The sequence below is a fragment of the Haliotis rufescens genome, unplaced genomic scaffold, assembly GCF_023055435.1.
Source record: "Haliotis rufescens isolate VD_foot unplaced genomic scaffold, xgHalRufe1.0.p SCAF_3, whole genome shotgun sequence".
Classification (NCBI taxonomy): domain Eukaryota; kingdom Metazoa; phylum Mollusca; class Gastropoda; order Lepetellida; family Haliotidae; genus Haliotis; species Haliotis rufescens.
The window spans coordinates 3,569,210-3,583,884 of NW_025964001.1; the positions used below are offsets into that span (position 1 = coordinate 3,569,210).

Consider the following 14,675-nt stretch of genomic DNA (forward strand, 5'->3'; position numbering starts at 1 on the left):
GTGAATCGACAGGCACAGACATGTAGGAATGCAGGGAGCGATCGAAATTGCCCCTGTTTTGATTGGTCCAACACGCTGCGCGCTGATTGGTCCATTCCGGCGCCTGACTTTCACCTCGGTTTTCCAAACTGGCCCGACCCGTGTGTTTCTTTTTCATAGGAAAAGTGTTGACCAGAGAGTGTCTATCCTATTTAAGACACTGTCACCCAGTTTTCTGATTGGACGACAACCCAAGCTTCTGATGGGTTACCATTTTTTATCCTGTTGTTTCTCCCTGGGGTGAGCATGCTGATTTCTCCATCCTAAAAACACAACACAATTCATTTTTTCAACTTTTAAAGTGGATCGAAAGGGCTCCTGTTTTGATGGCTCCAAAACGCGACACGCCGCTGGATCCGTTTCGATGCCTGCACTGAGCCTCAGTTTTCCAAATTGGTCCGACTGTGGTGTTTGTTTGTTTTCATAGGAAATAATGTATTTTCCATGGGAGAGAAAGCACAACTCGGCTCGGGTGCTGTCTTCTGATTGGTCGGTGCTGACTTCTGATTGGTCAGATTTTCGACCAATCAGAGACCTTCTTTAAATAGATCGTCTTGTTTGTGTATATAAAGGAAGGGTAGACTTTCATCAGGCACTCATCGCCACCATGACGGACAAGCATGACTTTCAACCCAGAATACTTGGACACCGTACCACCGGACCGCGTTCCCATGGAACTGCCGGCTTTATTTGACAGGGTGATCGATAACTTTTATCAACAGATGTCAGGCCAGAAGGGAGATCGTATTGGTCTAGGTATCGATCATCCCGCTTTGAACACTCCCATACGGATTCCCTTTCGTCGCTTTGAAGATCTCCATGGGCTAGATATTTTGCATGCCATGGAAAAAGTCCAACAGTCCAACAAAGACCTGAACATCGTTGCCACCATGGTTGTGACTTTAGTACACGTCGCAGATCCCGACAGGCTAGGATCAGGCAGTGGTGGCCTCCATCTGAAAAACGTGATTGGACTTGAAGCCTTTTTAACACGCAAACAAGGTATTGTACGGATCAAGAACGAAGATCAATCCTGTTTGGCACAGGCCATGGTGGTGGCACAGCATTATGCCCAGAAGCCCCACCCTCTGACCCCAGAATGGTCCGCCCAGCGAAAGAGACGGATCGGGTCGACGTTCAAGGCATACGGGCACGGGACTTGTTTCGACGTCTTGGCCTGCCTGGAGGTCCCTGTCAGGGCCTGGACGACCTAGCACACGTGGGACGCGCCTTGGCCCACCTGAATTATCAACTGAAAGTCTACAGTCAAGAGGTGGACCAGAGATTGTTGTACAAGTGTGATGAGGCTCCACCCCACGCCATCGTGCTGCATTTATATCATCATGATCAGCACTACGATGTCTCTACTTCGATGCCAGCTTTTTATGCATCTAACCATTACTGAGAACGCTACGACCATCCCGAAATACACCCTGCACCAAGCAATACCGCTGCCACCGATGCCTCCACTCTAGCTATTGCGGATCCAAGGAAGAGCACAGGATCCCTTGCTTGACATGTGAACGTTGGTTCCCAAATCAACAGTGTTACACCCGACATCTCCAGTCACCGTCAGAGGGAAAACCCAGCGCCTGTCAATCGATTCACAGGTGTCCGACCTGTTTTCAGGTGGTCCACGTCTTGGAGACCCCCATGGCTCACCATGAGTGCTCAGATGAAGAACATCCCTGCTTGGTGTGCCGAGAACCCATGACCCCAGACCATCGCTGTTACATGACGCCTCTCCGTGAAGAAAACGAGGATGAGGAGGGGTAAGAGGAACAACATCACATACGAGACAACATCCAATACGTGTTCTTCGATTTTGAATGCATGCAAGACACAGGGGAACACATTCCAAATTTGTGCGTGGTGCAGTTAGGATGTGGACGATGAATCAGTGAAGTGAGCAAGGACTTGTGCGAACACTGTCCATGGAGAGAAGAAGGGTATGGTCCCAGCCGTGAGATCGTGTTACGAGCCCCCACCACGCGACATGATGTGTGTGTGTGGTTGACCACGTTGGGTGAAAAACCCAAGAAGAAGAAGAACCAAGAGGAAGAGGAGGGCAGCACACGCAAGGGGGCAACAGCACACCTGGGGATGGAACCCCCTCAAGAAACCACTCTTCAAAACGTCAACGACATTCATCACCCCAGCAGGAGGAGGTGGAAGCAGTAGAGGTGGAGGGGGAAGATGTCATGGAATTGGAGAAAACAAAGAAGACAAAGAGCACCACCACGACAGTCCAGAAGGAGGATCGCATTTATGTGATGGCCCATAATGCACGATCCTATGATTTACACTTGATCCTGAAGGGTCTGTACCCCCTTCTGGTGAAACTCCCCACCAAGATTCGAAATGGACAACAGATTCTGCAGGTGACCCTGGGACGGTTGTGTTTCGAAGACAGCTTAAATTTCATACCTTACCCACTGAAAGCATTTCCAAAGAGCTTTGGACTGAAAGAACTGAAGAAAGGGTACTTTCCACGCTTTTTCGATACCAAAGCCAACCAGACCTACAGAGGTCCCTCTCCACCAGCCGTCATGTACGATCCCGATGGCATGTCTCCCGCGGTACGCACAGTCTTCCTCCAGTGGCATACCCAAAAAGTGCAAGAAGGAGCCTTGTTTGACTTGCAAGGAGAACTTTTAGCCTACTGCCAGAGCGATGTGCACATTTTGAAACGGGGATACGCTGACTTCCGACAGAACGCCATCAACTCTGTTGGCATGGATCCCTTTGTAGAAGTGATGACAGCTGCTGCGTTCACCATGAAATCCTTCCGAAAACACGACCTGAAACCCAATACCAATGCCATTCTTCCACCTCAAGGCTACCAACCCAAGAGAAACCATTCCCAGGCCTGTATGCACTGGCTCCATTATCTGATGGAGACGCACCCCAATCTGCACCTCCAGCACGCCAGGAATGGAGGTGAAAAAGAGTTCACGTGTGGAGAGGGCCAACATCGGTACAGTGTGGATGGCTACGATCCAGCGACAGGCACCATCTACGAATTCCTGGGCTGTTTCTGGCATGGGTGCCAGGCCTGTCACAAGACCCAACGTGGAGAACCTCATCCCGTCCTGGGCACGTCGTTGGGAGCCCGTTATACCGACACCCGTTACCCCCTGAGTCTCTTGAATCAACACCCTGAGGTGAAACGGATCGTCACCCTGTGGGAGCACGAGTTTACAAAAATGCAACAGGAGGACCCCGCTCTGCGTGCTTTCTTGCAGACCCCACTGTATCCACGTCCCTGGGCCGCTCAACCCTCGCGACGCCTTCTATGGAGGACGCACCAATGCCACGCGATTATGCTACGAAGCCCAAGAAGGTGAAACCATCAAGTACATCGATATTTGTTCCCTTTATTCATACATTTGTAAGACCGGAGCATTTCCCACGGGACACCCGACCCTTCTCCATCAACCCCCTGTGGACGCGTTGTTTGAACTAAAAGGTCTGATCCAATACCATGTCCTACCCCGAAACGACTCTACCATCCGCTACTGCCTTACAGATCGGGTGGCAAACTGCTCTGTCCTTAGTGCCGTACGTGTGCCAATACCCGGTCAGACTCCCCCTGCAAGCACACGCGAACGGAGAGAGGTCACTGGTGGGCACGTACGCCACCGTAGAACTCCATGAAGCCATGAAGAAGTATGACTACCAGGTGCTTCAGATCTACAACATTTGTCATTTTGACACCTTTGCACAGCATGACCCCGGCACCCAGCAAGTAGGACTCTTTGACACTGATATCGATCGTCATTTCAAGGAGAAGCTCGAAGCCAGCGGATACCCCGAGGGATGTACGGATCACGACGCTTACATCCAGGAGATCTACGACAAAGAAGGCATTGGGTTGGACAAGGACCGCATCCGAAAAAACCCAGGACGTCGCACAATTGCCAAGATGCATCGCTCTGGGGCAAGTTTGGACAACGACTAGACTACAGTCAGAACACCTATATGAACGATCCTGTACAGTACTTTACTTTGTGGAGGGATGAACGCAATACCATCGAGGATGTTACCGTTGTCAACGAACACATGGTGGAAGTGACCTATACCCAGAAGAAAGAATTCCAAACCCCTCATTCTCATTTCAATGTCGCCATCGCTGCTTTGGTCACCGCCCAAGCACGTCTCAAGCTGTACAAGACCCTTGCCCTGGTGGGTCGCAGGGTCTTGTACTTTGACACGGACAGCGTCATTTACATTCATCGACCCCACGACGCGATCCAGAGCTGGGCCATTCGTTGGGCTAGTTTACAGATGAACTGGACGGAAACACCATCAAGACGTTTGTGTCAGGAGGCCCCAAAAACTATGGCTATGAGTTAATGAACCCCAGACCCGATCAAACGCCTACGACCTGCAAAGTGCGAGGGTTCACTTTGAATTACAGAAACCAACAACATCTCAACTTTGGCACCATGAAAGGACTGATACTGGGACAACAGCCTGGGAAAGAGGGGGAGAAAATCAGTTGTGATTACCCTCATCACATCATTCGATAAGGACCTTGGCCCGAAAACGCTCTTGTGACAGACCCACCCGAAAAGACTATCGTACCGTGTACGACAAGCGACGTCTCGTCTACGACGAAACCACAGGGCTGCCTGTAGACACGCTCCCCTTTGGGTACAGAGACGACTAGATCACTTTGGGGAGGTGTCACAACGGATCGAAATTAAATCGACATGGGCACCTACAGAAAAAACCGGATCGAAATCTGACCAATCAGAAGCTTGGGTTGTCGACCCATCAGAGGGCGCCTTTGCCTTGGGCGGCCCTCTGATGGGTCGAAACGAGGTTGTGCTTTCTCTCTCACGCTACAAGCCTGACCCTATGGAAAAGAAACACTAAGGACGTACCACACTGGTGGGTGGCGTGTGGGACAGAAACCAGCCAATCAGAAGGTCGGATTTTCCACCAATCAGAAAGCAGAGTGTCAGTGTCTTTAAGTACGATCAGCGTTCCCTGGCCATCACTTTTCACTAAACGGTCCAAGCAACAACACCATCATGTTCCGGCTACTACTACCGTATGACAACAATGGCCACTACCGCCTCATCATCAAACAGAAGGAGATGGGGGACAAGGACGAGGACGTTCTCAATAGCGAGCAATTCCGTCGTGCAATGGCGGACATTCTGGGGGAGCGGCTAGTTCTACATTGGGAGATGATGAGAACAAGTGCCTTGTACAAAGCTTCCCATGACTGCATGCATGATAAGTTAAAGAGTGTTGTGGACACATTTCTGCCTCCGGAGTATGGCATCTGCATCCCCAGCATGGAACTCTACGTGGAAAAGTCAGCCCCAACACCTGAAGCAGCAGCACTCACAGCATCCATACTCAAAGCAGCCAAAAAAGCAGCAGCACCACACGTCGCAGCACTTACGGCAGTGGTAGCAGAGGGAACGTTAAAAGAAACAGACGTACTCCTCTCAGCACTCATTGCAGCGTCAGCAGCGGCAGAAGCAACACCCATACTAACAACAACACCCTCAGAAGCAGTGAAAGCAGCACAACAACTCGACTCAGCACTATGGACAGCGATACTAGCATCAGCCGCAGCAACACCTGCAGCCATAGAAGCAGCAGCAGTAGCACTCGTTGAAATAGTAACTTCACATGCACCCTTGCTACAGCAGTACCCATCGCAGACAACACCAACAACAACACCCGTAGCAGCAGCAGAAGCAGCAACCACACAGGCAGAAGAAGATGCAGCTGCAGACGCAGCAACAACACCCTCACTAAAAGTATTCACCAATGCACTACAGATGGCGCAATACGCGGTAGGTGTGAGGGCATCGAAGGGGACACCCCGAGAAGCAGCAGCAACAGAAAAATTCGCCTCAGCCACAGCCGCCACACCCACAGCAGTAGAAGAAGCAACAGCTGCACTCGTCGCCGTAGTAACAGGAGTAACTTCAGCGCAGTCATCACCACCACCACCTTCACCACCACCACCTTCACCATCACCGATGGTCACCTCAGTCACCACAGCACCCTCATCAACAGCACCAGTCACCATCACCACCACAGTAGCAACAACAGCAGCAGACACCGAAACGAAGGGGACATCCTTTTTGAAACCTGCAACAACTGCAAAAAGACGACCACGGAAGAAATTGTCTCTGAAGATTTCTCATCAAGAACAACTGTAAGTACCATGCTATTCTTTGTCTCAGTCATTCTTGATGTGATGATGATGATGTCAATGTTGATCGTGAGTATGACTATTCATATGATTATTTTATTGTTGGATGGACAGGATTGCCAGGATTGACAGGACCCCAGATGTCAGTTCAGCCCAGTCCGTGCTAGAACAGTGGTGGGAACAAACTCCTCGGGAGCCAACCTATTCACCGAATGCACCTGTGATGATGACGACCGGTGACAGTGATGATCATGAAGCGTTCAAGCTGGCAACTCTCCCTTCCATGGATCTGGATGCACTTCCCCTGCTTGATGCTTCTTGGTCACCAGCATCACCGGAAGATGTCTTCTCCTCAGGTATACCCATGGTTTGCAACGATGACAACGTTGACCAGGATCCTTATGAAGAAGCTCGACTCACTCCCCTACAACGTGAATGTAGTGCCTGCCGACACAACAACATGTTAAGATACATAAGCTGCAACAGTGGTCAAGTGATGTGCCATGTCTGTTTCAGGGAGGCCATAGACTGTACTTATTTTACTGATGGACCTCTCACATGTGTGGGACCTGTTTGGGACAGTATGATGGAGGACCACATCTTATGCTGACCCCATCTTCACTCGAAGAGCTTGAAGATAGAAGAGGAAACGTTGTCGCGTTGTTGTTGTAGGGACATGCAAAGCACTCCCTCCTCTATTGTTTTTTCGTATTTCCTATGTATCTGGTTGTGGTTGTTGTTGTTCATTAGTAAACAGTGATTGATTGAACTGTCTCTTTGTGTCTTGATTGATCTCAACTCCAATAGAGTGCCGAACCGAGGGTAGAGGTTGAGTTGAGATGTCGTCTACGTTGTCTGTCTGTCTGTCTGTCTGTCTGTGCGTCTGTCATGTCAGTGCACATGCTCGTTGTAAAAGTGAAGAAAAAAAGTAAAGAATAAAAATAAATAGATAAAAGAAAAAGACCATGCTTGAAAGATCAGCTGCCTGGTGTCCACATGGTGTTCAGACTAATCGACACCCACCCTGTTTGCTTTGCCAACACAAACAACAACAATCCAAAAGAACCCACACCCTCCCCCTCGTCCTCTTGGAGGCACACGCCTACGCGTGACACCACCATTGTACGACTCAAAATAATAACATAAGATAAATATGTTGGTATGTATGGGGGTGTACACGAGTGAAATACCACGTGTGCCTGGAGACACGGGTCAAACACCACGTATGTCTATCTCTCTCTCTCTCTCTCGCTCTCTCTCTCTCTCTCTATCCTTATAAAATACTAAATATGATAATTAATCCTGTGGATCAACGTGTGTTTGAAGACACACACGCATGACATCACGTTCGCATGGCAACATGAAGTACATCACGTGTGCATGGAAACACACGAAGTACATGACGTGTGCATGGAGACACGAATGACAGTACGCATGTGGACCTACACGAGTGCCAGCACCTCGGTATAATTAATAATAATAATAATCCTATGGATCAACGTCAACGTCTCTTTGTAGTCACGCATGGCACCACGTTTGCATGGAAACACGTAGTACATGACGTGTGCATGGAGACACGCGTGACAGTGCGCATGTCAACCTACACGAGTGCCAGCACCTCGGTATAATAAATAATAATAATAATAATAATAATAATAATCCTATGGATCAACGTGTGTTTGTCGTCACGCATGGCACCATGTTTGCATGGCAACACGAAGTACATCACGTAGGCATATACCTACATCACGTTCATGTCTGTGCCTGTCGATGCACCTTTCGAAATTCAGGCCACACCTTTAGCACCTTTAAATTCGCCACTCACCGACTGTAACTTAGACGAACGGCTGTCATAGTGGGCTACAATACACGATCGCCTTGTCGAACGAGACCTTGCACCTCAAAGTTTACAAACACATCCCCATACCCGATGACATGATTTGTGAAATGTTGTTGCAAAATCCTTCGCCGATATGACGTCAACCTAGCAACAAAGTGCCAGAGTCGTCAACTGTGTATGATTAGCTCGTCTCAGTGAGCTATCATCTCCACATGCCATCGCCACACACACACCAAAACAAAACAAAACAAAACAAAGAACCCGACTCCCTTCCCGCCTTCCTCCCTCCCTCCCACCTTCCCTCCTCCTCTCCCTCCTCCCCTTTTTGAGGCGCCGAGCCGCCATGGTGGATTGGGAGATGACCCCTCGGAAACGGACGTGCCGCCATCCGGAAACGGAAATGCCGCCCTCTTGGAGGCGCGCGCCACCGGAAACGGATGCGCCACGCTCTTGGAGGCGCGCGCCACCGGAAACGGACGTGTAGCCATCTTGGAGGCGCACGCCACCGGAAACGGATGTGACAACATCTTGGATGCGCACGCCACCGGAAACGGATGTGACGCCATCTTGGATGCGCAAGCAGGACCCACCATGCACTACGCACACCCAACCGGAAGTGACGTCACAGAGGTCACGTGATCCCAGAGGTCCCAGACTACTGCACACAACTACTACTTCTGTATCATGTAACCACAAATCAATCCTTGAGGGATATTAGATTCGGGTTCCCATGTAGCCTCCTGTAACGTGAAATTTTCCCAGTGATCTTGAAATACTTTTATCCATTCACTATTTTATTGCTTAATTAATTGTTTGTTGTAGGGGTTGAAATGATTGTAATTCAACATCAACGGGTACTGAGCATTCTTGGCCAAACAGGAGAAAGTAGGGGGGAAAACCCAGTACTCTGCGTTGCCGGGCTAGTGTGATAGGTAAACATCACACTAGGGAGAAGTTCATCCCAATTGTCCTGGTTATCATTGATAAACATGCGGAGCGTTTGCACGATAAACGAATTGAGTCTTTCACAAACTCCGTTGGTTTGTTGGTGATAACTACTAGTTTCCAATGGTTTGATCCCCAATATTGAACACACCGCTGTAAAAGGTTTGCTGGTAAAGGAAGTGCCATTATCAGTCAATAACACTCTGGGGATCCCATAAACACAAATGTATTTTGAGTAGAATGTCTTGGCTACCTCCACAGCCTCCAACGAGGAAATCGGAATAGCCACGCTCCATTAGGAAAATGCGCAAGTTAACAAAACAACATATCAATGACTTGCTTTTGTGGGTGGTAACGGCCCTAGGAAGTCAGCTTGAACACGATCAAACAATTTACCAGGGACTGGTAATGGTTGTAATGGGGCAGGTCTCTTGTTAAAGTCACGTTTATTTGTTTGACAGGCAGTACATGACAAAATATACTGCTTCATGTCCTCCAGCATATGATGCCAATAGTACTTCTGTCTAATAGCATTGAACGTTCCGTCAATACCAACATGTCCAGCCAACAAGCTGTCATGGTATGATTGTAAAACATGTTTTACCAACGACTGAGGTATCACCAGTTGACGAATGATTCTGTCTTTCCTGTGGCCTCGACCGGGTGGCACATACAAGTGGTACAATATGTCATTGTCAAGGATAAAATCCTGGCATTGTAACAATAATGTACGTGTGGCCTTGTCATCAGTAGAAAAGGTTTGAGACTTAATGCAATCAATCAGCGCCCGTAGTTTATGGTCGTCATATTGCCTCTGTGCTATGGAGTAATCTCCTAGGGGATCGGACGTTACACTAAGAGGGTCGTTAATTGTGGAGGCATCATACAACTCTTATGTTACATCTGTTGCAGTCACAATCGATATTTGGTGGCCGTGGTCATCGGACGTGGCGAGATAATTGTCTGTACTGTTCGTATCAGTAGCAAACAAATAGGAAACATCAGAAAGTGGGTCATCTTACTCTGGTGGGCATTCTGGGTAAGGCAATCTGGACAAGAAATCTGCGTTACCCAAGTTCTTGCCCGGTTGATACTGAACTGTGAAAGTGTAATCACTCAATAAGAGTGACCAGCGGCTCAGTCTGGCTGAGCTGTCCTTATTGTCTTTCAAATACTGTGAAGCTCTGTGATCTGTTACTACAGTAAATGGGGCATGTGTCAAATATACCTTGAAATGCTTGATACCTGATACTAGTGCTAAACATTCTTTTTCTGTAATTCCATAGTTTTTCTCTGTTTTTGATAGAGCACGACCACTGTAGGTTATTACCACGTCTCTCTTACTGGCATCTTTTTGACCGAGCAAATACCCTAGAGCGTCATCACTAGCATCTGTGTATAGGATAAATGGTTTTTTTCTTAAATCTGGGAATGCCAAAATGGGTGGTTTTAGCAAAGCAGATTTGAGGGTTTGAAATGCCTGTTCTTGTGCTTCCGTCCAAACAATTTTTTTATCCTTTTGCAACAATGAATGTAAAGGAGCTGCTACTTTGGAGAAACCTTGAATGAAACGACGATAAAATCCTACCATTCTGAGGAAACTTTTAACATCTTTAGGCGTTGTTGGCGTCGGAAACGAAGCTATCATGCTAGTTTTTTCAGGATCTACTTGTACTCCACTATTTGAAAAAATATGTCCAAAGTAAGCGACTGACAGTTTAGCAAATTGGCATTTTGATGGCTTTGCTTTTAAATTTGCGTTGCGTAGGCACAAAAATACTTCTTCTAAATCTGCTAAATGTGTCTCAAAATCCGAGGAGAAGCACAAAACATCATCTAAATAGCACATTGTTTTACGCCAATTTAGATTGCGGAAAACGTCATTGATAAGTCTTTGAAATGTTGCTGGGGCAGAGGCCAGACCAAAGGCCATACGATTGAAGTGATAGGTACCACTAGCTGTCACAAATGCACTTTTGGGTTTACTTTCTTCATTCAGTGCTAATTGCCAATATCCCGCTGCCAGATCTATAGTTGTGTAATATTTTGCATGTGCTGTGCCCAAAACATCAAGAACAACTTCTAATCTCGGCATTGGGAATACTATCGGCAATGAGCACGAATTCACAACTCTGTAGTCGATGGCCAGACGCTATGATGGAGTAGAACCCTTAGTCTGTTTCTTAGGCACCATGACAACTGGAGAAGCCCAAGGGCTATCATGATCTGGTTCACATATGCCTAAGTCTACTGACTCCTGAACTTGACGATCTATCTCTGCACGCATAGCAGGACTTGTACGGTAAAATCGTTGCCTAACGGGTGGGGCATCTCCTGTAGCAATATCATGTTGCACTGAATCATTTAACCAAATTTCTGAGAGATTAATGGCAAAACAGTCGCGATTATGCCATTTTTTGGTTATTTTTGTTTGTTTACACTTTTAATTTCTGATTTTGAGGTGGGTAGGTTTAGGCTTATTTCTGGTGTTTTGAGAGATAATTTAGCTTCTTTATCGGCGCTTTCGTTGCCGTAAATTCCTACGTGGGCGGGGATCCACAAGAAGGTTATTTGTTTGCCTGCTTTTGTTAGGTCGTTGGAGCTTTTAAGTATTTGGTTTATTAATTTAGGTCGTTTTGGGGTATTTTGGTTTTGGAGGGCTTGTAGTCCACTAAGGGAGTCGGTGAGAATTAGGATTATATTGTTGTTTTTTGATTGTTGGTTATGTAGGGCTGAGGCCATGCCCATAAGTTCGGCCGTGAATATAGATTGGTTGTTAGGGAGTCGGAAAGATTGTGTGGATATAACTGGTTGTGTGGTATGGACTCCGAAGCCTGTGTGGTTGGAGATCGGGTCTGAAGATCCGTCAGTGTATATGTGACACCAATTTGGCCAATTTTCGTGTATGTATGCAAGTGTGGTGGTTTTAGCTATGTTTGGGTCGGTTTGTATATTTATATGGTTAGCTAGCGTTGTGTCTATTTTGGGTATTTTGAGTTTAGGGGTGAAGATATTTGATTTTTTGCAGTTTTGTTTAAGATTTTAAGTTTGGTGTTCATTGAGGTAGTTAGTTATTCTTTGGGATATTTGGGTGAGTAAGGGGTGTTTGCGAGCTAGAGCTTGGTTTCTTGGGCTAATGTTTTGGTTAATTAAGTTTTGGATGAGAGGGTTTGTTTGAGACGCGGCCCAGAAATTAAGGCTTAGATGTTCCCTGCGTAGATTTAGTGGCATTTCCCCTGTAAGGGCCTGAAGTGAGGTGTAGGAGGTGCCATGTTGGGTGCGTGTAATTAGTTTAAGGGGTTGGTATTGTATTGAGTCAAGTTTTTTAGTTAGAGAGTTGTTTAGGGTGTTGTATATGGGGCAGGCGTAGTCTAGTTTTGATCTCATTAGTGCTGTATAGAGTGAGAGGAGGGTATCTTTGGATGCTCCCCAGTTAGAGCCGTTGAGACATCTTAGTGTGTTAAGGTCTTTGCTGCATCTATTTTTTAGGTTTTGGACGTGAGCCTCCCAGGTTAGGTGTTGATCGAAAATGAGTCCTAAGAATTTGGTTTGTTTTTGGAATTTGATTGTTTGGTTGTTTAGCTGGAGGATTGGGTAGGCAGGCTTCATGTTTTAATGTTTGAATACTACTCCTGTTGTTTTTTCTGAGTTAAGGGAGAAGCCCCATTTGTCTGCCCATTGTTGTATTTTATTGAGAGATTTTTGGATTAAGTTTTCTGCCATTTTAATGCTTTTAGTGCGGATCCATAGGGCTCCGTCATCCGCGAATTTTGAAGTGTTTACTTTAGGGGATGAGCCCTCGAATAGATCATTTATCATTATATTGAAGAGGGTTGGGCTGAGGATGCTGCCCTGGGGAGTGCCATTTTCTAGGGGACACTGGTCCGATAGTGTATGGTCTATACCCACGGTTATTTTGCGATTGTTTAGGAAATCTTGGATGAAGTTTATTATTTGGTCGTTTAGTCCTATTTTTTTTAGTTTTTGTATTAGCCCGTGGTGCCATACCATGTAGAAAGCTTTAGAGAAGTCGAGGAATACGCCTATGGTGTATTGCTTGTTTAGTTGTCCTGTTTTTATATCCTGTTCTAGTCGGGCGAGGTTATCGAGAGTTGATCGGCCAGGAGTGAAGCCGCTCTGGTTGGGGTTTATGATGTTGTTTTGGTCTAGGTAGTGCTGTAACCTATTTTTAGTCATAAGTTCCATTATTTTGCAGAGATTTGAGGTTAGGGAGATGGGCCTATAGGAGTTAGCCTGATCTGCTGGTTTATTTGGTTTAGGTATTGGGATTACTAGAGCTTCCTTCCATGAGGATGGGACCTGTCCATTTAGGTAGACTAGGTTGTATAGTTTAAGTAAAGTTTGGAGTAGTTTGGTAGGTAAATGTTTGATTATTTGGTAAGAGGTGAGGTCTAGGCCAGGGGCTGTTCCTTTTTTTCTATTGTTTATTACGTGATTTAGTTCTTCTATGGTGTAAGGTTGGTTTATTTCTAGGTCGTCTTGTCTGTTTTCTTTGGAGAATTTGGTTTCTTTTTTTAGTTTATCTTGGAATTTCTTACTGAAGTTACTGTTGCTACTAACTTTAAAGAAGTGTTTGGCTAGGTTGTTGGTCTTTTGGGCTGGGTTAGTTGAATTGTTTATATTGGGGCTTTTTAGGTGCCGTTTGATGCCTCTGATGGCGTGAATTTTGCGCCACACCTTCCTAGCGTCGGTGTGGTGGTTTAGCTCCTCACAGAATTATTTCCAGTTTTTGGTTTTAGCAGTTTTAACTAGGTTTTGGACTTGGTGGTTAAGTTCATTGGCTGTTTTGAGATGAGAGGGGTCTCGTTTAGCTCTGTTGAAAGCTGATTTGCATTTTAGTCTAGTAAGCTCTATTTCCTCATTCCACAAAGGGACAGTGGGTTTTCCTGGGTTGGATGATTTGAAGGGGATTGCGGATTTGGCTGCGTTGATTATGAAGTTAGTTAGGTTTTGACAGAATGTCTCGGGGTCTTTTGTTTCTAAATGGTTTAGATAAGCTAGGTTGCATAATTCTTGGAATTTGTCCCAGTTGGCGTTTTTGTACTGAAATTTAGGTTCCTGTTTAGGGGTTTGATTTGGTATTTTTAGATTTCCTAGGGTTATATTTATGGGGAAGTGGTCGCTGCCTAGAGGTACTGGGTGTGCTAAGTCTGGCGTACATATTGTTAAGTCGATAGCCGACATGGTGTGGTGGATTTTGTCGTATCTAGTTGGTTGGTTATTGTTTAATAGAATAAGGTCATTTTTTTCGATCCACTCTGATATTAGTTGTCCATGGTTGTCTAGTTTATCTGCAATGCCCCAGGTAGGATGATGGGCATTGAAGTCTCCTAGGAAGAAGGTTGATTTATTTCCTAATTTGTAAAGGATGTCTAGGTCTGTATCTTTCATTGGTTTTAGTGTTGAGTGATAGATGTTAATGATTTTTATTTTTGGTTATTGATGGTGACTTGGATTCCATTAGCTTCTAGATTAGGAGTGTTTACTTTAACTTCCGCGTAGTTTATATCTCTCTAACGTAGATGATTAGACCTCCTCCTGTTCTGCCTGGGATGGTTTTGGACCTGTCGGTTCTTACTGCGTTTGGTAGGTTGAATTTAGTTTTATGTGAGAATTTTGTTTCTTGAATACAGGCTACATGGGGAC

The 14,675-nt window shown here is 46.2% G+C and overlaps 2 protein-coding genes across 4 annotated transcripts in view; both read left to right on the forward strand.

Moving 5' to 3' along the window:
• The window catches only part of LOC124131882 (barrier-to-autointegration factor B-like), a 50,624-nt gene that overhangs the window by 14,754 nt on the left and 21,195 nt on the right, over window positions 1-14,675 (forward strand). The window lies entirely within an intron of this gene.
• LOC124131879 (mucin-5AC-like) lies at window positions 4,068-6,992 on the forward strand. The gene is made up of 2 exons (XM_046495389.2): window positions 4,068-6,226; window positions 6,338-6,992. The coding sequence occupies exons 1-2, from the start codon at window positions 5,079-5,081 to the stop codon at window positions 6,831-6,833; spliced, it is 1,644 nt and encodes a 547-aa protein (XP_046351345.2). The 5' UTR covers window positions 4,068-5,078; the 3' UTR covers window positions 6,834-6,992.

Coding starts and splice junctions, on each gene's coding strand:
- LOC124131879 (XM_046495389.2), top strand. CDS start 5,079: ATGTTCCGGCTACTACTACCGTATGACAACAATGGCCACTACCGCCTC. Junction 6,227..6,337: donor ATTTCTCATCAAGAACAACT/GTAAGTACCATG, acceptor TTGGATGGACAG/GATTGCCAGGATTGACAGGA.